At 38.0% G+C, this 23,355-nt stretch overlaps 1 protein-coding gene across 5 annotated transcripts in view; it reads right to left on the minus strand.

The window, feature by feature from the left end:
• Nucleotides 1-364: 364 nt before the first annotated feature.
• Nucleotides 365-23,355, minus strand: part of L3MBTL3 (L3MBTL histone methyl-lysine binding protein 3) — a 117,023-nt gene continuing 94,032 nt past the window's right edge. For all 5 annotated transcript variants that reach the window (XM_060167277.1, XM_060167280.1, XM_060167279.1 and 2 more), the window contains 4 exons: nt 17,397-17,476; nt 6,668-6,837; nt 6,168-6,230; nt 365-777 (listed from right to left, as the gene is read on the minus strand). In XM_060167277.1, the coding sequence (XP_060023260.1) occupies nt 634-777; nt 6,168-6,230; nt 6,668-6,837; nt 17,397-17,476 (457 nt within the window). In that variant the 3' untranslated portion in view covers nt 365-633. The remainder of the gene's footprint in view (nt 778-6,167; nt 6,231-6,667; nt 6,838-17,396; nt 17,477-23,355) is intronic.

Raw genomic sequence — 23,355 nt, forward strand, 5'->3', positions numbered from 1 at the left:
AACACTGATTTAAAGAAAGGTAATTTTTACAACTATTCAGCCCCAACAAATTATGACAAGCAGTTAGGCAATATCATGACTTGCAAAGTTATACTTAGCATAATGTTGCAATTCAAAATATGGCACAGAATTAACAAGACAGATAACAGTCCCACTGGCTAAAGTTAGCCAGGTTTTCACAAATTTGGTTTAAGTTGAAGTTTGATTATATAAAAAGGTTCCTGAAAGTGTTGAAAAAGAAACAGTATACATGAAAGAGAATTCAACAATGTTTACAAAATGCCAAAAGTTCTTACTCTGCCCTCCCCCACCCCCGCTTTTTCCATAAATAATTAATGAAGTCCCCCTTCCCTCCCACCCCCCAGCCTCAAAAAGATTTACAAAGATAAATTTAGCTCAGTGAACAGAACCGAAAGACGACTGTTGTACTGTTGTTAGACAGTACCTGGTTAAAAGCTCAAGCACTTTCGTAAGAATTCGTATATATTGTCTCTTAAGGAATATAAATAATCTGACAGCATTGCTCTTTAGAGTTTTGGAGACTTCTCGCTTAGGAGTTACTGCTGTCTTTGTGCTTTGAGTAAAACATGAGCTTTAAAGCAGAAAGCTGATGGTGCTCAAAATTCACCACCTTCAAAGTTCATTGTGGGAGTTCTTCTCTGCGGCTTTGAACATCAGGATAGAATTGAAAATTTTGAGGGCAGGGCCCAACTTAATGCTCATAATTTTCACAATGTCTGTCTGGGTCATAAGCAGAAATGCTTCTCCATCAATTTGCTAAAATGGGAGGAAAAACACAAAAGATTGTGAGTTAATCGGATGTAGGGTTATGGGACATATTCAAGGTTCAATTATCAGCTCTCTTCTACACAGTAACACTAAAACGGCACAGATGGGCAGTTCATGTGTACAAACAACAGTTCCTCATAAGTGGACCTTTCTTATCTACAACAACACCCCCAAATGTGGACTGGGAACAAAGTCAAGTTCATTCATCTGAAGAATCAGCTCATAGGAAAGTGGAAGGAGCTCGTATCTTTCTGTGATTATTCTGACGTAGGCGCTGAGTCAAGAATAATTTGGGAAAATCCAGGGTGCCTCAAATCCAGTCCTTATCAGGGCAGGTTTTAAAATGAGAGATGAGAATAAGTACATAAATACTTGTGGATAAACAAAGGAATTCAGGCAAACACATCGGCTACATGCCTTCCACCACGAAGAAAAGAAAATCAGTGATAACATTCATTTTTAGAGTAGCCACAGTTATTTTTCAAATACAGAAGAAAAGGAATTACTAACAACCAACAATGGCAACCACCAGTATAGCTGAAGGAATGTAAGCCTGGTGGGAAGAGGTGTACACTCTAGGCTGGTTCTTCTACTACTTGGGTAACGGTAAGAAGCATCCTTTCTCTCTCTGGTTCCCTTCTAAGACTAAAAGTCTACATTTCTACAGAATAGGATACTATGAGGTTCAAAGATACAACTCTGTGAAGATGATGTCTGGTTCAGTGGGTAGAGCAAAGGAGTAGTCGTCTTTTTGTATGATTTTCAGCTCTTGGGGAGTCCACCATCTTAAAAAAATTAATTCACTTCTCTTTCAGTCTTCTCATTTTGTACAAAAAGTAAAATACACTTTTGCTCTCTGCCTTGGAGGACATTAGAAACCTTGACAGCAGTGTACTATTAGGGGCTGAACTGTGTTCCTCCCAAATGCCTATGTTGGAGTGCTAACCTCCAATAACCTTAGAATGTGACCTTATTTGGAAACAGGGTCACTGCAGATGTAATTAGTTAAGATGAGGTCATACTAGAGTAGGGTGGGTCCCTAATCCAAGATGACTGGTGTTCTTATAAAAAGGGGAAATTGTGACACAGACACACTTAGAAGACAACAAGAGAACACCATCTGCAGGCCACAAAGAGAGGCCTGGAGCAGCTCCTTTCCTCACAGACCTTGAAGGAAGCTACTTGCCAACGCCATCATTTCTTGTGTTCAGATTTCTAGCCTCCAGAATTGGGAGGCATTACATTTCTGCTGTTCAAGCTACTGGTTTATGGTATTTTGTTACAGCAGCCCTAGCAAACAAATACTACTATAAATTCTGTCAGCAGTTCACTAAATAAAGCCTAATGTAATTAAGTTGCCCTTTCTTGAAATTTTCCTTTCCTCTAAAAATAAAAACCTGTAAGTCTAAATTGCTTATATGCTTAATCAGTAAGAACAAGAGTCATCTTATACAACTTTAAGTAACAATCATGTGGAAAAAGTTTGCTAATTTTCAGCAAGGAAACACCCTGCTGTCATAAACTAGAAGTAAAGACACTGCAGTGTTAATTTCTAAGTGTAAGACAAGTTAAGTGGCAGCTATGAGAAATGTTCTATTGTTTTTTGGAAACATTTGCTTTGGTCTCATTTGCTTGTGCTGTGACAGGTCTCTGATAAACAAGTCCAAGCAGAGAGGCAGATCTACTAACACTTCACTCAACCCAGACAGACCTTGGTAGAATGAAGGGTCTGACAGAAGTCGTCTAAGACATTAACTAAAATGTCAACATACCGGGTTCCCATAGAGCTCACTACAAAGAGTGAATGGTTTATTATAACCTTGGGCCCTACTGAGTCTTCTTCTGGGACTAAGTAAGAATTTAAAGTGACAGATGACTGATGAAAAGGAACATGCAGAGAACGAGGCTGGAGTCTAAAAGCTAGGAGTGGGATGAGAAGGATAAGTTTTGGTAGATTATTATTTTTAAAGCTAACCTGGGAAGAAAAAAGTCATCTTGAGGCTAGAGCCAAACTTTAGTATATTACATACAAGCTGCTCTGATGTGTAGCCATAAGGATAAGCCTCAACTGGAAAGAAGTAGATAATTTAAGAAAGTACTTTCTGAAAACTAATTACTGCAATGGATTGCTGCGTTTATTTTTGGTTTATACTTTTGTAATGTATATAAACTGGTCTAGCTCCAGAGATTAAGTATCTTGCTAAAGGCCCAAAACTCTGAAGGAGGATTTGGAACTTGGGGTTCTTGCCTTCCATTTCATTGCTCTTTCCACTGTGCACTCATGGTTCTTTTCCAGTGTTGTAACTCTGCAAATCACAGCGATATGCTCTTTGAATGTCTTTCTCAGAGTGTAAAGGTATGAGTCTATTCATTAAACAGAAACTTATTAAATACCCATTAGAATCTAGATATTATTCTTGGGCCTGGGCATATAGCTCAGACTAAAACAGATAAAAGCAAAACTAAGCAAACAAATAAAAACTCCTTGTAGAGTTTACATTTTAGTAGTAGGAGACAGACTATAAGAAAAACCATAATAAGCAAATTAATTAGTAACTAATTCTAAAAGGTGATTAGTGGTATGAAAAAACTGCGAGTCGGGGAGATGAGTGGACAGTAGGGCCAGGATGGATGTGTGGTGGCAGGTGGCAGATTGAAGGAGGATAGTCAGGATAGGATATTGATAAGTGGAGTAAGCTACGTGAGCACCTAGAGGAAGAGCATCCCAGGCAGAGGGGGGAGCCAGAGTGTACCTGGATAATCTGAGGAATGGCAAGGAGGTCTGTGTGTGGAACAGTGCAAGCAGGGGACAGAGTGGACGAAGAGGTCAGGCGGTGAGAGAGGTGATGGGGTGTCAGACTGTCGCCCTTGTGAGGCTCTTGGCTTTTGCTCTGATTTAACTACCGGAAAGACCTGAACAGAGGAGTGACATGATTTGACTTTATCTTGTAGCAGAATCAGCCCAGCTATGCTGGAAATAAATTACAGAGGAGCAGGGACTTCCCTGGTGGTGCAGTGCTAATGCAGGGGACACGGGTTCGAGCCCTGGTCTGGGAAGATCTCACATGCTGTGGAGCAACTAAGCCCGTGCGCCACAACTACTGAGCCTGCGCTCTAGAGCCCGCGAGCCACAACTACCGAGCCTGCGCTCTAGAGCCCACGAGCCACAACTACTGAGCCCGTGCGCCACAACTACTGAGCCGGTGCTCTAGAGCCCAAGAGCCACAACTACTAAGCCTGTGAGTCACAACTACTGAAGCCCACATGCCTAGAGCCCATGCTCTGCAACAAGAGAAGCCACTGCAATGAGAAGCCCGTGCACCGCAACAAAGAGTTGCCCCTGCTCGCCACAACCAGAGAAAGCCCGCGTGCAGCAACGAAGACCCAACACAGCCAAAAATAAAACAAATAAATAAAATACTATTTTAAAAAAAGATCATAGAGGAGCAGAAATAGAAGCGGGGAGCCCGGCTAGGAGGTTATTGCTTTAATCCAGGCAGGAGAGGATGGTGGCTCTGACCACACGTAGCGGGGGAGGGGGGAGAGGGAGCTGGGACCCTTAAATGCTTTCAAAATACATCCAATAGGGTTTTCAACAGATTAAATGCAGAGTATGTAAGAGAAGGAGTCATCTGGGATGGTTTCAAATAACAGCCCACACCTGCACTTTGCCTTTTAGAGATGACTTACAAGACTTTAGCTAGATTTGTTTTCTCATTTTCATCTAGGACTCAAAACCCACGCCTGCTGACCTGGTGAGACATGTGAGAGCAAGGATCATGTCCTATTATCTCTGAATTAACCCTCTTACTAGAGCATTACATGGAGTATCATACAAATGGTAGGAATTTAACAAGATTTCACAGGGTGAATGAATAGTGGAATGAACACATGAATGATACATGTTGACAGAGAACATTCATCGCCTCATTCTTCAAAAGAAGGCTCTGTCTTGAGGATATTAGGTGCCTGGGGAGTGTCTCCAAAGATAATATGAAGAAAAAAGTTATTCAAAGAAATAACATATCATTTGAATCTTACTTAACCTAAATAACAGAGCAAATCTATATGGATTGGCTAGATATCAACAGAAGCAAAAGTAGAATTTATAAAATAGATGTGCTAGAAATTTATTTTTAAAATTGTTTCATCATTTTCAAAGGTAATGTTACTACATGGCTCTTTCAAAGAAAGAGCAACAGCTCCCTGCAGGAATCTAAGTCTGCTCAGGGATCGAAAATCGACTGAGAGTAACCCACAAAGACACCTGGGACCTGGGCTTTAAGAAACTCAAAATCTGAATAACTGCAAATTCTTTAATTTGACCTTCAACTAGAAAGACAGAACATTTCTGAAAGTAAGACCATAAATCAGAAAAGGGCTGATGACAATCAGATCCTTGTGCATTTTAACAGGCACCCACATAAAGCATAAACGATACCTAACAGTATAATGACATTGGCGACCGGCGGCTCAATTCTTGGCTGTGCCGACACTCTTGCAGTGTTCTTAACTGAAAGTGTGCTATTTGAACAGTGGAGGCTAAGCATAGGAGCAAACAAGGTATCTTATAGCTGCAGACAGCAGATGCTGGACAAAGCCTTCTGAGACAACTTAGTCCTCATTGTACCTTCTGAGATCAGGGTGATAACTGACTGGTCTGCTTGGAGGAGATGACAGGCAAGTGGCTTATTTTTAAAGGTCTCTAGTGAAGAGTCTCCTGCTTCTAGTGTAGTTAGAAGTAGAATTCCTTTTTGTCCTAATGCTCACTAGAGGTGGTATCATTATTAATCATCCCTTATAATTGAAGTTTTGGACAGGCAGATGAAAACAACTAATAAAATCATCTTCCAACAGCAGACGGTAATAGATGTAATGAATATCAGTTAGAATAAACATCACTGAGAAATGTATAAGATCTAAGGGATTGTTTTAGTAATAATGGTAATATTAATTATCAGCATCAAATGAAGTTAATTTTGGTGTTAAAATGATGTTTGAAAATAAAATAATGGGAACTAATTTTACTTTGTTAAAAATGAAACGTTGCTTCTTTCTTGCGTTGGTTTCTTTCTGTGCTATACACTATATAAATGCATGTTTTTAAGTTTTGTGTTTGTTTTGTTAAATAATGAGCTTAGTGCTACTGCTGTGGGGCGTCAATAAAATGGCACAATTTCCTTTGCATCTAATTTTATACAAACACAATTTTATACAACTGATTAATGCTGCTTGTTAGACAACTCGATATCACTTTGTCAGTTTCAACATAACCCGTCTCTTCCTTCCTCTGCCAATTTAGAACATTTCACCATTCACTGCCATTCAGTGCTTTGTCCCCCCTTAAGTAACATCCTGCAATTTAGTGGAATACTTACTTCGTCTTTAAATACCTTTCCATGTTCTTCACATCCAGGTAAGCTCTGTATGAACTCTGACACCTGTTAAAAATATGATTAAAATTCCAGTTTAAAAAAAGAAGCCGGGGGCTTCCCTGGTGGCGCAGTGGTTGAGAGTCCGCCTGCCGATGCAGGGGACACGGGTTCGTGCCCCGGTCCGGGAAGATCCCACATGCCGCGGAGCGGCTGGGCCCGTGAGCCATGGCCGCTGAGCCTGCGCGTCCGGAGCCTGTGCTCCACAGCGGGAGAGGCCACAACAGTGAGAGGCCCGCGTACCGCCAAAAAAAAAAAAAAAAAAGAAGCCAGGATCTACATGCTACAGGTTCAAAATATTTAACCTATACTTTCATTGTTTCTCTCAGAATAATTTCTTCTCTTTCAGAAAAAAAAGACTAAATCCCACACGCATTCATGTTGCCCTCTCCTTAAGCCAGTACTCCTACGTCTGGCCCCTGGCAGACCAAGAAAATAAAATATACCTCATCTGTGCTCCACTTGGAAACTTTACTGGCAGGGATGCCGGCCACAGTTGGGAGAAGTTTGCTCTGCTGCTCCCAACGCAAGGGCAGACATGGAATTGGGGACTTAAAGGACAGAAAGACCGCCGACCGCCGCTGCGCCTGCTGTGCGCTGGGTTCTTCCCGGGCACCTGGTCGACAGAAACAATCAGGAATTCATTCTCTGAAAAGCAGCCCAAAAAGCCCCCAATGCCATGTGTCGCCCCCAAACAATGAGTAGCATGGAAGCAAGGTAAAGCATTGGTTCAACATTACATTCACTGAATAATTACACTCTCGTTCATCTTTACTGAAATTCACCATAAGAAACCACCTGAAGTTCAACCGACACGTTTGCCACATCACCCATCACTGAAGACATGCATCATCACACCATTCAACGTTCCCTCTTTAATGCTTCAGATAAGAAACCTGCCCCCGAGCTTTAGTGACAAGGAAAACAACTCTCACCCTACGAAATTATATTTGGTTCCCTTTTGGCTTTGCATGTCCTAAAAGTAAGAGCCAAGTTGCAGGCTCCAGCCCAGTGCTGTGTTCACCCTGCAGTTAGCATACCTGTTCTCTCCTTTTACTTCAGCCCTGTTCTGTTCTTCCAATTTCTATTTACTAATCACATCGAGTTTTCAAATAGCCAACTTACATTTTTTGAAAGGGGATATGAAATTACTGAAATAAAAATAAAATAGCATAAAGGCAAATGCTTTTGTCATTCTTCACTTGTGAAGATCAAAGTTAAAACTACAGAATATTCTATTTATCTGCTAGTTCTTCTGAATCCAAACCTAGTTTACCTGCTGCTCTTCTAAAACAGCTGTTTTCTAGCCAATGTTTTTTTTTTTCCCTTGGGACTCTTGACTTAGAGTTTGTCCATCATTATCTCCGTAAGATCCGATCCTTTAGAACGGAAATCTTTTCTGAAAACTACTGACTCAAAGCCCATCAGAAGAAGGCACCTCCCCACACTTACTCTCCGCTCTGCCCACCAGCTCAGCTAAAAACTGAAGGTGGCAGCACACCTAGAACCCCCTCCAATCACACCCCATCCAGCAAGGAAACCACTTCCCTGACTTCGAACACCCTCGCTTCTTTTGCCCTGGTTCTGAACTGTAAGTTTGATGGAAACTTGGTATCTGGCTTCTTTCTCTCAATAGTGTCTGTGTGATTCATCCACATTGCTGTATGTAGTTGTAGCTCACATGCTCTTTGCTGTGTGGTTTTTCATTGTTATAAATATTTCACAATTAATTTGGAGCTGACGGACATTTGAGTTGTTTTTAAGTTTTGGCTAAGACCGACAGTGTTGCTGTGCACGCTGTCGTACATATCTTTTCTTGAATATATGTATGCCTTTCCGTTGCATACATACTGAAGAGTGGGACTTTGTGGTTATGACGTTTGTGTACATTAAGTCTCAGCAAATTCCACCAGTTTTCCAAAACAGCTGTGTAGTACACACATACTAACAGCATAAGTGTTCCAAATGCTCCATACATGTTCTTATCAGCATGTGGTACTGTCTATCTTGCTCACCGTAACCCTTTTGGTGCGGGTGTCATGGCATCATATTGTGGTTACAACTGCATTTGTCTGATGACAAAGTTGACAATCTTTTTGTAAGTTCATTGGTCACATGGAGAACCTCTTTTGTGAAGTACTTATCTATTTTATGCCCATTTTTCCATGAGGCCATCTTGCCTTTTTCTTACTGATTTGTAGACGTTATCTATATATATATATATATATACACTCTGGGTAAGAATCCTTTCTTGAAAATATGTATTACTTATATCTCCTCCCACTCTGTGTCTTCTTTTTATTCTCTTAAAAAGGTCTTTTGATAAACAGAAGTTCTTAATTGTAGTAAAATTTATTAATTTTTTCTTTTAGGGATAGTACTTTTGAAGAAATCTTTGCTCATCCCAAGGTCCTGAAGATAGCCTCCTCTGTTTTCCTCTGAACACTTTATGTTTTACCTTTCACGTTGAGGTCACAATCCGTCTGAGATTTATTTTTGTTATGGTATGAGGTAAAGATCAATATTCATGGTTTTTTTCCACATGGATTTCTAATTGCCCAACCATGATTTAATGAAAAAGACCAACCATCCTTTCCCCGCTGTACTGCAGTGCCAGCTTAAACATAAATCTAAATGTGTTTCCAAATATTCTCTTCTGTTCCACTGGTCTCTTCACACCGACCCACAGGCTTTAATTACTCTCATTTTATGAGTGTACTGATATCTGTGATCTAGGTCTTCTTCAAGACTCCTTGACTATCCTTACCCCTTTGCATTTCCAACTTTAGGATCTGCTTGTTAAAAAAAACGCTAGGATTTACATTGGGAAAACCACTGAATATACATCAATTCGGTGAGAGAGAACATCTTCACAATATCAAGCCTTTCAATTCAAGAACAAGGAATCTCTCTCCATTTCTTTGGATCTTAAAATACCCCTCTTCAATGTTTTGTCATTTTCATGTAGAGGTCTTGCATATCTTCTGTTAAATTTATTTTTGTGTGTCTGATGTTTTCTGTTGCTATTATAAGTGGAATAGTTTTTTAAAAACTACTTCCTACTGTTTTATTGTGGCTCTTTGATAACTTTTCTCTTCAACTAGCCTAATGTAAATTTGAATTGCTCTGAATGTTAGAAAAGTCGCTGAATTACTGAATTAAAAGAAAAAAAAATCTATCTTACTGGAGCTAACACCCACTGGTCCTTGCTCTACCTGAGTGAGCTCATATAGAAAACTGTGTCTGCTCCCCATGAAACCTTCCAATTCTTCAAATATTTTATAAAAAACCCTTCATGGTCCCTCTTTCCACATTTCATCCACCGAATCTCATATAATTGGTTTTAAGGTTTTAGGTCTTCATCCTATTTTACTGAAAATCTATTATGAGCCAAATATACAAACCTGTACCAGTTTGTTTTTATTCTTTTAAAATTGCCCAGAGTTCAAGAAAGCTTTGTTTTGCATAAATATGGGGTAACTTTAAAACATTCCTTAATCTCAGACAGTCCTAAGAGTTCAGCAATTATTTGCAACACATTATTTGTAAATCCTTCAGGAGATGGACTTACATGAAATGGTAAGAGTTCTAGTTCCACACTAGAGTAAAACAACACAGTCTACTTTGTAACTTGTATTTGGATTGCCTGCCACAGAGTGTCAGTTTTTTCCAAAGCCATACACTTTCTTCTATAACTATTTATGTTCTGTTGACACTTGGCACTGTTTCCTCCTTCACTGAAGCTCCATTCTATGGTCATTCTATTCCTGCTAAAGTTGTATTATTCACAGTTCATTTCTAATGCTCCTACATCATTATTCCTTAGAAAAATAACTGAGCCATTCTAAAGAAGTGACTAAAAACCCTAAAGCTCCTATATTTCTGGTGGCGTTTGCATGTCTTCGAAGCTGACATCATATACAGGCCTAGACTCATACACCACTCCAATACTAATACCAACTTTGCATCCTTCACCTTAAGACCCCCCTTCCTCTTGCTGATTTCTTTCATGTTGACTGATGCCCAGTGTTATTTTCTGACGAATGGGGCAACTGTAGCATTTACCAACCATAGAATATGCCATCTCCTCAGAAGATGTTAGGTACACGCTCCCAATCCAAAAAGGATAAAGAAAACAACTTCATTTGAGTGGATATGTATTGGATCCCTTGAAATGCACAGAAATGTGACTCCAGGTTTTTATTTCAACATGTGATATAGACTAAAATAAACGCACAGAGACTCTGGCTCAAGTAGCTGGCTCAGTGCAAAGAGTAGGGAAGGGTAGGTTTGAATGTGTATAATGTGCTTTAGAAAACAAAGCTTTTTTATTCTGGAAGACATTTCTGCCAATAGCATTTTATGAGGGTCAGATTTCTCACCACCCTCCTCTCAAATGATTTAGCTGCATGAAAAATAATATTTTTTAAGGAGTTCTATGTATTTTTTTGAAGTTTCCCAAGAAGAAAATTTACCCAAGGTATATGGTCAAACTTTTTCTCACTACTCCCACACCCTGACTCTCCTTCCTCCTGGGGGAGAACAGTAACTGAATAACTAGCCCCCCAGAACCACCCTTGACCAAGATAAGACCTTGGGAAAAGACACTCTGCAAAGGAGAGCAACAAGATACATGGAACCTGACTTCCTAATACTGTTGAGCACCATTAAATCCTGGAGCACCTACCTTTGAGCCTCCTCCATGTGAGAGAGAGAGAGACTGCTTTTTCCTGATATAAACCACTTGTATGGGTTTTATGACACACACACACACCGCTAATCCTAATCACTACCAAGGTTTACTGCAAGAGCGTTTATAATAGTGAGAGACAGGAAATAACTAGCTTAGATACCCACTAGAGATTGGTCCATTAAATGATGCTGCATTGATCATCGATCCACAGAGGGAATATTTAATATTATTTTGTAATTAGTATAAATAGTTATGTAAAAATGATTGTAATATTACGTAGTTAGAAAACTGCAGGTCACAAAGTAGTTAGTACAATATTTCAGATATTAAAAAATCCCCAAAAAACTCCCCAAAATTCAGAAAATGGTGTTAGAAAATAAAATTACAGATAATTTTGATTTTTTGCTATTTGACTCCCTGTATTTTCTAATTATTCTATAATAAATATGTTATTTTAACAATAAGTTATATAAAACCAGAAGCTGATATTGGATAAGATACTTATTGTTACTCAAAAATAATAACAAAAAAATGAAAGCCTCACTTTGGTGACTTGGAAAGCAATTTAATGCATTTTTGGAAATAATTATTAAAACATCAATTGCTGGGCTCCCTTAATAACAGAAGCAAGAAAATATTAGATGGGAGTAGCGTTAAGAGAAATAACTTTGTGGATCTTTGGTCTTACTGCTATTTCATCTCTCTAGACAATTATCAAATGAGGAATATTTTTCTTATGTTGATACTTTATGGATGGATAGTAAAGCCCTGCCTCTACCATTTACATATATTGTTTATAATATGGAAATCACTCATTCAGCAATTACTTATTCAGCACTTACAATGCAATGTGGAGGGCTACATCAATACAGCATATTCTTGTAGACTTTCTTGAAATGAAGTTTAATAGATAATAATGTAGTTATCCAAAGCAGATATTTGCAAATACAAATGTCTCTCAGTTCTGGCTGAGAATATTAAAATCCTTGATTTGGCATAGGGTAGGAAAAAGTGAAGGAGAAGATTAACTCTTGTGAGAAGACAGGTCTGATAAAGGTGATCCTGAAGAAATATATCCTCCAATGTTTCATGCAGAATCAAGACAATAAATCTTCAGAATAGAGACCACCATCTAAACCAAACATGAAATCTCCCAGTAGAAAGAGATGTCTTCACTACCATGGAGCATGAGAACCTGCTTCCTACAGGACTGTTCCCATTCGGGCCCAGTAGAACCACAGGGAGGGCAAGATCCAGAGAAAAGGAAAAGTTCTCTTCATGCTCCCTGCTGCTTTCGGACTCAGATCCCATTCTGCTTCCTGTTTCCAAGTCTGAACAATGCTAAATCAACAAGCCACAGCATGACTTTCCACTTGTCCTGACTCATTCCTATCCCTTGAAGCCAGTGACAGAAGTGAGACCAGAATCTCCAACTGCCTTGTTTCATTTTAGTTTCAAAACAATGCTAGGAGGTAGCTAACCCGAAGATGAGGAAAACACATTGTGAGACAGGGCAAAGCCCAAAGCCACCGTGTGAGATAGGGGAAGCATCAGAAAGTGACCCTGGATCTTCTGTCTCCTAATAAGAAAGTACAGGGTCATGGTCAAGGGGGTGAGTTTAAGAGTCTGATATACATGGATTCAAGTCCCTGTTCTGCCACTAACTAGCTCTAAATTTTGGCTAAATCAATGTGACAGGATCACTGTAACGACTACATGATATTTTTAAAAATGCTTATTCCAGTGTCTGACATATAGTAAAGACTCAGCAAGTGGGAAAACTTATTCCTATCTTGAAAGAAAGGCATGCCACTGAGAGTATCCTGAATATAAAAAGGCAAAGATGAAAAGGAATCAGTGACCCTTTTAAGCTAATATTCCACGAGCCTATAAAAAAATGCTCTTAATGTGAAAGGGAAAAAAGCCAGGAGAAATGGGATACATCTGTCAACCAAGTTTTTTTTAATGGAGTTACTAACTGGTGACTAAATATAAAAAGGATGAACAATAACAATGATTGGGTAAAATAAATGGATCACAGCATCAAGGAATGTGGATAAAATTAGCTCCAAGATCCTAAACGCGGGCGTGAAAAATATTTGAGGATCATTTCAAGGTTAACAACCAAAATAAAAACCAATTGCTTTGGAAGCAAAAGGCAAGCCTGATTCTTCAAGTGAGAATCTAGTACACTACAAAATAAAATTCAACTCTTTCTGCCTATCAGCACCCCTGAGAGAGAATGTTTGCAGAAGGGAAAAGAAAATTACACGTTTCCCAGGAATACAGGAGTTTAAATTTGAAGGTCAATTTATAGGATCCTTTATTAATGGACCTTCCTACAATGGAGGAAATGAATTAGTTTATCTTTCAGGCAAAGGAGACAGAAGCCAACAAAAAGAAAAAGAAGAAAAAGTGATGCACTGTATTCAGTAAAGGTCCCCAAAGGTCAAATTCGGTAGCATAGGGGCAATCATCAAAAAATCAAAAAGGCTCATAATCACACATATTGTATGGAATTAAATTGAATTAACTGAAGAAACAAGGTAGGAAGATGTTTTTCTAGGGGGAAGTGCTTTTAAAAATCAATTTGCTCTAAGACTCCAAACCAAATAGTTCTCATGGGCTTACTGAATCTTAAATCCTACTAGCTATAAGGAATACAGGGCGGCTTCTTTTCAGACTCCTCTACACTAAATAGGGCACAAACTGCAAGAAGATTTCTCTCCTTTCCCCTATTCCACCGCTGGTGAATGATATTGTGAATGAACACTGGTGAGCACCTACTAGGCTCAGCACATCTACCTGACCCTCAGGCTCAGGTGTGAAAGAGGAATTCTACTGGCACCCAAATGGGAGCATTGAGGGGTAAGTGTTCTTCACAAAAAACCTGGGGAAACTTCTCTGCACTCAAAAGTGATAAAATAAAAAACAATCACCAGGGGCCTCTGATAAGTTCTACAAAACATTGGGAGAGGACCATTGATTTACTGACAGAAGCGTTTCATGATTTTAGTAAGGCACAAGGGAACATGACGTCTACAAAACAAAACAGGCTATGAAAAGAAAAAAACAAGCCAGTGCAGGAAATTAAAGGAAAATAAAAACCACTATTAAAATTCATGTGAAGGCAGTAACTAGTAGACTTGACAGAGCTAGAGTAAGACATTTCAACTTGAGAAATATGTCTAGAATATCAAAAAATGCATAAGCTGTTGAAATATTAAAATACTTCCATAATGGCTGGTAACAGTCCCCTCCATCCTCAGCAGTCAGGCCCTTGCGGGACTTCCAGATGCTGCACCGAAGTACAGCAGGGAGCTTCCAAACTCTGCTCCAGCACTAAGGCTGGTGTTTGTTTTAACTGTCCTGTGCAATGTTGGCTGTCAAACCAATTGTTAAATATTTTGAATAACATCCTTTGGCTCTAACCCAAGAGTAAAAGGTATTACCAATCAAAAAGGAGAAAAGAACAAAAGTAATAACAAAAATAATAACTGAAGGAATTTTTCTGGATTAAAAAAGAAATCCTGGATCTAAAAAGAAAAAGTAAATAAAGCGCATGACATCTCAGGCAAAATAATGAAAAGACTGAATTTAGGAGCCAGATTCATTGTCTAAGACAAAAAGATTGGATTGAATTGGGCCTAATCCCACATATGTGAAAGGATGTTCTGGTTTGTTGTTCAGTTTTTTTCAGTTCTGTTTGATTTTTCTTAAAGGAAAGTCAGAGACCAAATGACTAGCTAGGTGTAGTGGACACTGTGGTGGGCTCCCCCTTCGGAACCCAGAGTTCCATTCTCCTACCTGCTGACTGCTGATGCCTCAGAGCTACCTCCCTCTCCAGGAACTGCCCTAAGCCAAAGGGAGGCTCCTTGCCCAAGGACACGGCCCGTCTCAGCCAACATCCAAGGACTGGTCAATACAAAGGCCTGGTCCTCATGCCTAAATTCGGGATAACTCGGAAGGGTCATCTGGAGCTCATTTGTGGGATTGACTGAGGCTTCTGCTATAACTGCATCACAGCTCGTTCTGCCCACTGTTGCTTCTCTCACTCTCTCATTGGTATCGTTCCCAAAAGTACCCACCAAAAACCTTCTGCACACAGCACTCCCAATGTCTGTTTCCAGAGAGCCCAATCTGAGACACTAGGTCATGGCTCTACTGAGACCTGAGAGGCAGGAGGACAGAAAAAACTAAACGCATCCACCCACTGACTAGGATCTGAGATATCACCAACATCACCAAGATACAGGAGCCCTCAGACACCATAAGATCTCATTTTGGACTGAAGGATCATGGGGTCCAGGGAAAGACAACCAATGAACTCTTAAATGGTAACGTCAGGAAGTGAAATTCAAATCTTTTCCATACAACATGAATCTGGAAAAAATTTTCAAAAAAAAAAAAAAAAGAAAGGAAATCTAAAGCTGAGAAAGCAGTTAAATAAAAGCTGACAATCATAATAACATGATTTCACTACAGTAAAAATTAACTTTATGGAAGTTTTACATAAAATGTTTCAAAAGAGAAGGGAAGTCATCAAACTCATTTTAGGAGGCTAAAACTGGATGAGATATTAATATGCGAACCTTACTTAGGAACATATGTGCAAAAATTCTCAAAGCAGCTTGTTTTTATGAGGCTCCCTTTCACTAATGAAAAATAAGACAGTAAGTAAAATACGCATATTGAACTATAGGTTTTATGGGTGACAAAAATAACAGAGTTATATATGGATCCTAGCAATGTTTCTTTGGAAAGAATTGTAAAACAGAAAAACTCAGGCAATTCAAATTTAAAAAATAGGATAAAAATATACAAAGTTTGAAAAGACATAAAACTATCACAGAAAAAGAGAGAACACCATGCATATCATGTTAATAAACCTGAAATTCTCCATTAACTAGACTATGTTCAGAAACAAGTGATCAAAATCAGCTCAGCAAATAAAATGAAAAGTGAACTGCATCACGAAATTAGGAAGAAACTGAAAAGGTTGTCAAATTATTACTCCCTCAAAAAGTTCAGAGCCCAGAAGATTTTATTATGAATCTATCTAAACCTTGCAATGATCAGATAATTCCATGCAATAGACACTCATTTCACAATACTACTACTACTTCTGCTATTACTACTACCACCACTAGCAGCTAATACTTTGGCCACTGATGCATTTATTCCTCATAATAATCCAGTGATGTGGGTACTGTTAAGAAACTGAGGAACAGAGAAGTTAAATACTTTTCCCAAAGCCAGCCACACAGCTAGTACTGGTGGAGCTGAGAAGAGAATGAAGGCCGTGCTCCTAACCACCATTCACAAAGAAAGGCTGAAGCCTTTGATTAAGAACCCGATATACCCTGATGACAAAAGCTTCGTAAATTAAATGTTTTTCTTCCTTTCTAAATGACCAGAAACATTATAGCACTTATTATGTGCCAAGCACTGTTCTAAGCAAGTTACAAATGTTACTGTACTCAATCCCCATAACAACTGTGGGAGGGAGTTACCATCATCAACCTTCTGGACAGATAAGGAAACAAGCACTGAAACGTATTCCATGAAATGTCCAAGACTACACAGCTAGCAGGTGGTAATAGATCAGGGATGCAAACCCTGGCCATCTGAAGGGTTTGTATGTGGTGCAAGACTAAACACCATAAAACATGCTGAGGACAGCAGAGAATATAAATTTTAAATTAATCATAAATTACTGCTTTATGACAATCAGATATGGAAATCAAAGCATCACTTATGGAACAGGTCATTATAGGCAAACAGTCCTTAGGTGCTATTCTACAATCTTATAAACAGTCTGAACCAAATAAAGCACATGACAAGCAAAATCCCCAGGGACAATCATTAAAATCATAATCGGGACAACATTTTCTTATAAAAAATAATTATAACACTATGCATAAATTATAAATACCATTTATACTATGAGTAACAGTCATTACGACTTCATTGTTCAGTTAAACCACTGTAATATCTATTCAGCAAAGATGTAAGACAAATTACTTTCTCCAATACAACTTAAAACTTTTGTTCAAGCAATTTCCTTTTCATTTTGTGGTATTAGGTTAAGACCATATTAGTTCTATTGGAATTTCAACACATTCTGAGATGAGTCTGAAACATATGAAGCAAATGATATCAACAATATCAAAAAAATTTACGACAAGGACCGAATAGAATGCCTTATCCAAACTTTATATACAATATTGTACAGATATGTGAAACAGACTGTAAATACAGGTCACAGATGGACCCATATCATTGTGAAGTATACACCAAATTTATCCTGAACAATAAACTTTTATTGCCTGTGGTAACAGAACCAACCAAATGAAGTTTATCTTTAATATATAAAAGGGACTGCTACACTCCAGTTAAGTTTTGATTGTTGAGTATTAATAGTAATACCCATCAATACCCATCAATAATACCCATCAATAATATGAGATTATTATGGGTACCTGTGGCTTCATGTGATGTCCTCATTTCACTCTCTGTTCTCTCTTCAAAGTCTTCTTTGACATCATCAGCATGCTGGTCTCTGAGAAAAAATAGGTGTTTTAATATTTTGTAATAGAAACGTTTAAAGAAATGGGAAAGTGGGGGGTGGGTGGTAGTGGTGGGATGAACTGGGAGACTGGGATTGACATATATACACTAATATGTATAAAACAGATAATAAGAACCTGATGTATATTAAAAAAATAAAATAAAAATTGAAGTACAAAGAAAAAGGGAATGGCTCAAAACTGCACCTCAGCAACTGTTTTTTTTTTAAATTTAAAAACAAATGATACCATTAAAATGTTAGAAAGAATTTTCAGTTTTACTAAGAAGCAATGAATACTAAAAACACCTATAGGGACTTCCCTGGTGGCGCAGTGGTTGAGAGTCCGTCTGCCGATGCAGGGGACACGGGTTCGTGCCCCGGTCCGGGAGGATCCCACATGCCGCGGAGCGGCTGGGCCCGTGAGCCATGGCCGCTGAGCCTGCGCGTCCGGAGCCTGTGCTCCGCAGCAGGAGAGGCCACAACAGTGAGAGGCCCGCGTACCGCAAAAAAAGAAAAAAATAAAAAATAAAATAATAAAATAAATTAAAAACACCTATAAATGTTCATTTTCCTCATTATCAATTTTCATTTACTGTTCAGAAAGATTTTAAAGCTAAGAATGGTATTAAGGTTAACTATTCTGGAAAATGTGGCCATTGAATATTTCAACTTCAAATTGGGACATGTATCCATGAGGAATTTTACTTGTACTGTATGGTAAGACTACAATTTTAAGTAGGAAAATGGTTTTAAAGTCCATACCATTTAATGAAGTCACTATATACTACTCAGCTCCAGAATTTGAGATTGAGGCTGAGATTGCCCAGGAGAATCAAACTCAATTCTAGGAAGCTTTTCCTGGCTTAATCAGGTCAAATTCATAGGCTGACCTGATTCCACCTCTTTCTTACCAGGAATGAACTAATGCTAATCTAACCATGCCAAGAATGCTCTGAAGTGGAATGGACCCATTCCAATCCTAATTCAGAGCTTTACCCTGAAGTCAGTGACAAAAATGGCTTAAAGGAAACCAGGCACAGGCTACTTATATTTTCTTTAAAACTAAACTTCAGGGATTTAAAATTTTTAACCTAATGTATTCCGTTCTCAGGGTTCAAAATAAATCCTTTATAATACTCTATAATACTCTGTACTTATGTTCTGTTGTTTCAAATGCTGTTACCTTTACAAATACATCCTTAGTTTCTTGAAGACTCAGACCACACTTCTGTTCAGTGTCAAGAAAAGGGATAATATCTTTGAAACCAAATATCCCAACAAAATATAAAGGAGTCCTATAGTCTTAATTAGCAAGGCACTAATTTACTCCCTTTTTGTAACAATAATAATTTAACACAATGATGGCAACACAGTAAGCATGAGATAAATAAAATGTTCACTAGTTCTTAGATCATTTCCAGGGACACATGAAATTTCACTGGAATCTGAGCTCCCTGGCTTACTTCATACTAAAAACAACTTATCACAACTGCTGAAGAATACTTGCTTATCTGAGAATGGGAAGAATCACCGTTATTATGCAATAAAAATTTTTTTTCCAAGAGAAATCAATTAATTACTATGGAGGCTCTTACTCCATAGAAAGTGGGGAGATGGAGGTAGAGTGAAAATAAGAAAATTGCTGATAACTGGAGAAAGGGCACTAGTTGAAGTGATAGTAGAAAACTGTCTTCTCTGTAAAAACAGTGTTGAAGTTAGACTTGGTAATTACAACATGTTAAAATCAGCTTATTATGCTAAAATTAGCTTATGTGATCTTCTGAATTTGTTTCATATTAAACTGGAAATAATAACCTTTGAGCCCACAAATCTATCCCAGTAAGTACTGTGGCCACTGAAATAAGTGGTTTGTGGATGGCTATATTAATAGTTAGAAACAATCACACATTAGAGTGACATAACTTAAAATTGGCATTTTTCAGAGTCAAAGAAAATAAATTCCCAATTAATTACTGTAGATTGCCTAAAAGCTTTAATGAATGGTTAAAAAAAAACCCCCAAAACCCCCCAAACAAACAAAAAACCAAACTGAGCCCAAAGGCTAAAATTACATCTTAGAATTTTCTGTATATTTCATTTTTCATGATTGAAATTGTCCACTGATAATTAACAGTTACATGTTTGTGGTCTCCATAATGCATATTATATTTTCCTTTAAAGTAAACTTTAGTAAACTAAAGCTATAAGACCTAAGTATGAGGGAAGTTCTTCTGTATTCTTATGCCCAAATACAATGCCAATGACTTATTTTATGAAATGTAGGAGAAGAATCATTTTCTAGGAGGGAACAGAGATAGAAAAGGAAAATAAGATGATTGACCCCAAAAGTTTCTTCATCCTAAATGTGCCATAACCCATCGCTGAAGAGAAGCACAAAAGCAGCCTTCTGCTTGTATATTCGTGTTCCTTCATTATAGAAGCGTGTTCAGTTCTTACTTTCCTTACTTTAACTCGTGATATTTCATTAAATTTAACCCATATCACTTGGGAATATATACAGATGGATATTTATCTTCACCGAAAAACAATTCCAATGCAGGACTCCACAAGAAATGTTCACTGAATGTTTTATTTCCAATCAATAAATTGATTTTGCTAACTCCTTAAAATTAAAAGTGACTAAGCCCCTTTGGGTTCTGATGCTTCCTTTAGCTAGAGGGTTGGCAGGGTGGGGTCAATATGAATAGTCTTTTAGAAGGGGTATTACGAAACAGATGGATGAACAGAACCCCTGAAGGAAACAGAATCCTGACCAAGCACATCCAGAAATGTGGAAACAGTATTAATAAGAAGTAATAATAAGAAAACAATATACTTAAGAACATATTATGCACCAAAGATTGGCCGAGTTCTTTACATGTCCATTATTTCATAACAATCACTGAAAGAAGGTTCTGTTGTTATATCCACTGAAACTTAAAGAGGTTAATACCAAATTTTCAGGGCAAGTATAGCACCAGGTCTTACTGACACCAAAATCTATAATTAGATTTAATTATTATTTGTTTTTTTACCCTTGTGTTTTTCCAGAATACAGTACCATATCCTTGTTACATGCAGTTAAAGGGAACTGGCCTTCTGGTGTCATAATCTTATTTTTAAACCGTCTTTTATTGATAAGGTCAGGAATGAGGAATCTGACTCACTAATATTCTTACTTGTTTTATATTTTATTTAAAATAAAAGTCACTTTCTCAACTGGGCAACCAATATTTCTCTCACCTATAAGGTTAGAAATTTCACTGCTAATTCTCACTGAATAGGTACTGTGATTAATTTCTCTGTGCAAAAATGAAATGCTTTATCTAGGATATCGACTTCCCAAGCAAAAAGTTATTCTAGCTGCACAGTCTTCCAATTATAAACAAAACACGTTTATATCACAATGTCAAAACTCTGTGATAATATTGTAACACTCTGGAACAGAGTGCAAGATATGCTTGTTGACAGATTTTTTTTTTTTTAATGACAACCAAAAATATTTTTGTTGTATTTTAATATGACAATTTTCCTCTACTTTAAAACTCCTTTATCTTCTCCTCTTGATCGACATTTTTCATTACCAACAATTTTGTTTAGGAAGGGAATACAAGCTGATTAGGCACAGGGGAGTGTATCGTAACATGGAGAAAGCAGCCCAGCAGTGGTGACGCTGATGGTCTTTGAAAGTGAAGAGTCCTGGTGCAAATTTCAGCTCTGCTACTTACAAGTTCTATATGACCTTCAGCAAGTTACTGAACTTCCCTAATCCTCAGCTGCATCTTCTGTAAAACAAGGCTAATAAATCCTTTACCTCACAGGCTTTTTGAGGACTGAATAAAGCGATGTATAGGAAGTGCTTAGCATACAGCCAGACACATAAGTAGGAGCATAAGTGGCAGCTATTACTATTTAAGAATTACTTATATTTTAGGATAAAATTATCTACTGACACCTATTTTCTTTAAGTAACCTGTTTCCCTCAAGTTTTAAAACAGTCTTTAGAGTAATGGTTATGAGCCATCCTACAGTCAGACTGCCTAGGCTGCTACTTACTAGCTGTGTAACCTGTAACCGAGAGAGGTCTGTCTGCTGAATGGGGATGTAATAACAGCGCCTACCCCACATAGGCATTATGAGGGTTAAATGATCTAACACAGCTAAAAGCACCTAGAAGAGTGTCTGGAACACAGCAATTTCTCTTGGGATTTTAGAATTTTCAACAACCAATTTATTTCAGCATTTCTTTAGCCTGAATTGAAATATGATCATAACTAAAATCTTACTCAACAATACTCTTTAGGCTTTTAATTAAGACAGTGGAATACACTCAAATGGAAAAATGTTTTCTTTTTGAGTCAGCATTCTCTTTTTCTGTGTAATTATGTGTCATGCTTTAGATGTCTTCCTATCTTACTCAAATGAGATTTGTGGTAAATATTAGTGAAACAAACATTAGAAGAGTAAATACATAATAACAGGATCGCATTTGAATGCCAACAGCTGTTTCTTCAATTTTATTTTTCATTTAAAAACAATCCCTAGCCCGTTATGTTTCAATCAGTCATCAGTTTGTTAAAAATAATATTGAAACAATATGAAACAATTCTTTTGCTTCAGTTCAGGGATTGCAGCCAGCTCTCTGACTCCAGCATGAGTTTGGCTTGGCTCGTACCTTAAAACCTCCCCATCCTTCTCTTTCCAGAAGAGCTTATTCTAGTCTCACAGGGGCTTTGTCAGAGCTGCAGAGTACCTGTACTCCCCAGGAACAAGTGGGGACACAGTGAATGTACAGAGAGCTATAAAAAATGTAGGGTTTCCTATTTTGACTGTTAAAATGATGTCTCTTTGCGTGCCCCCAGCATTTTGAAAAAAAAATTCTGGGCTGAGGTCACTCACAGGTAAAAAATCAGAGAATGGGAATCTCAAGGTTGTATGTTAGAGGTACTGTAAAAGAGAACCTGAATTGTCTCCAAAATGCCCCCTATAAAAAAAGAGAAGACTGTGCTTTATGGCTTCAGGATAAGGAGGTCACCATCTTCAAAGGGATTCGGAAAAGATGGCAAATAGAATCAGTGCAATTAAAATTTCCATGTCTACAGGTAACATTCGAATAAAGAGTTTTTATAATTAAATCCCTTTTGAGACTATACATGAACAATAGTTTTAATAGAGTTTTCATAAACACAGCCCAGGAGAGATAAGCATAGTTTACTATTTATCTAATGACTACGAATAAAACATTTTGATTAATAAGGCTATTAAATTAAAATTTAGCATAAGGAACATATGTTAGTGAAGAAAGGGATATAATAAGTAAGTAAATAATAGTGGATGTTATCAAGATGCCAAGGAAACTCCCCAGTAAAATGAATTCATCAATTAATTAATCAGTTCTCTTATAAAATGAAAAGCCCTAACCAATAAGGTGAGATCTGGGACATAAAGATCAGGTAGCATAAGAAGAGCAGGACTGCACTGCTTTCACGCTGCTGTCATAGGAAAAAGAACAGATATCATTGCTTTTCTACTATTTATAAAAGAGTCTCCTGAGTCAAGAATAAGTGCTATTCAAGGAGAGAAAATCAGACTCTGTTACAATATTGTTCTAACAACTTCCCGGGCATCAACAGTAACACAGTCATCTCTTCCTTACACTCTGAATGGTTGCCTTGTGTCACAGCCGTTGGCAACAGGACTGTGAGTGTTTTAACCAAAACCCAGCTTCTCCCTGGTGCACACAAACAACTACATAGATTTGACTCAGATTCCCAAGAGCTGGAATATTTGAAAATTTCCACAGCTCCTAATCCATATCTGGCAGCCCATCAACAAAAGGGGGAAAGAGGCTTTACAACAGGCAGGGAATG

The sequence above is a fragment of the Lagenorhynchus albirostris genome, chromosome 12 (assembly GCF_949774975.1).
Source record: "Lagenorhynchus albirostris chromosome 12, mLagAlb1.1, whole genome shotgun sequence".
Classification (NCBI taxonomy): Eukaryota; Metazoa; Chordata; class Mammalia; order Artiodactyla; family Delphinidae; genus Lagenorhynchus; species Lagenorhynchus albirostris.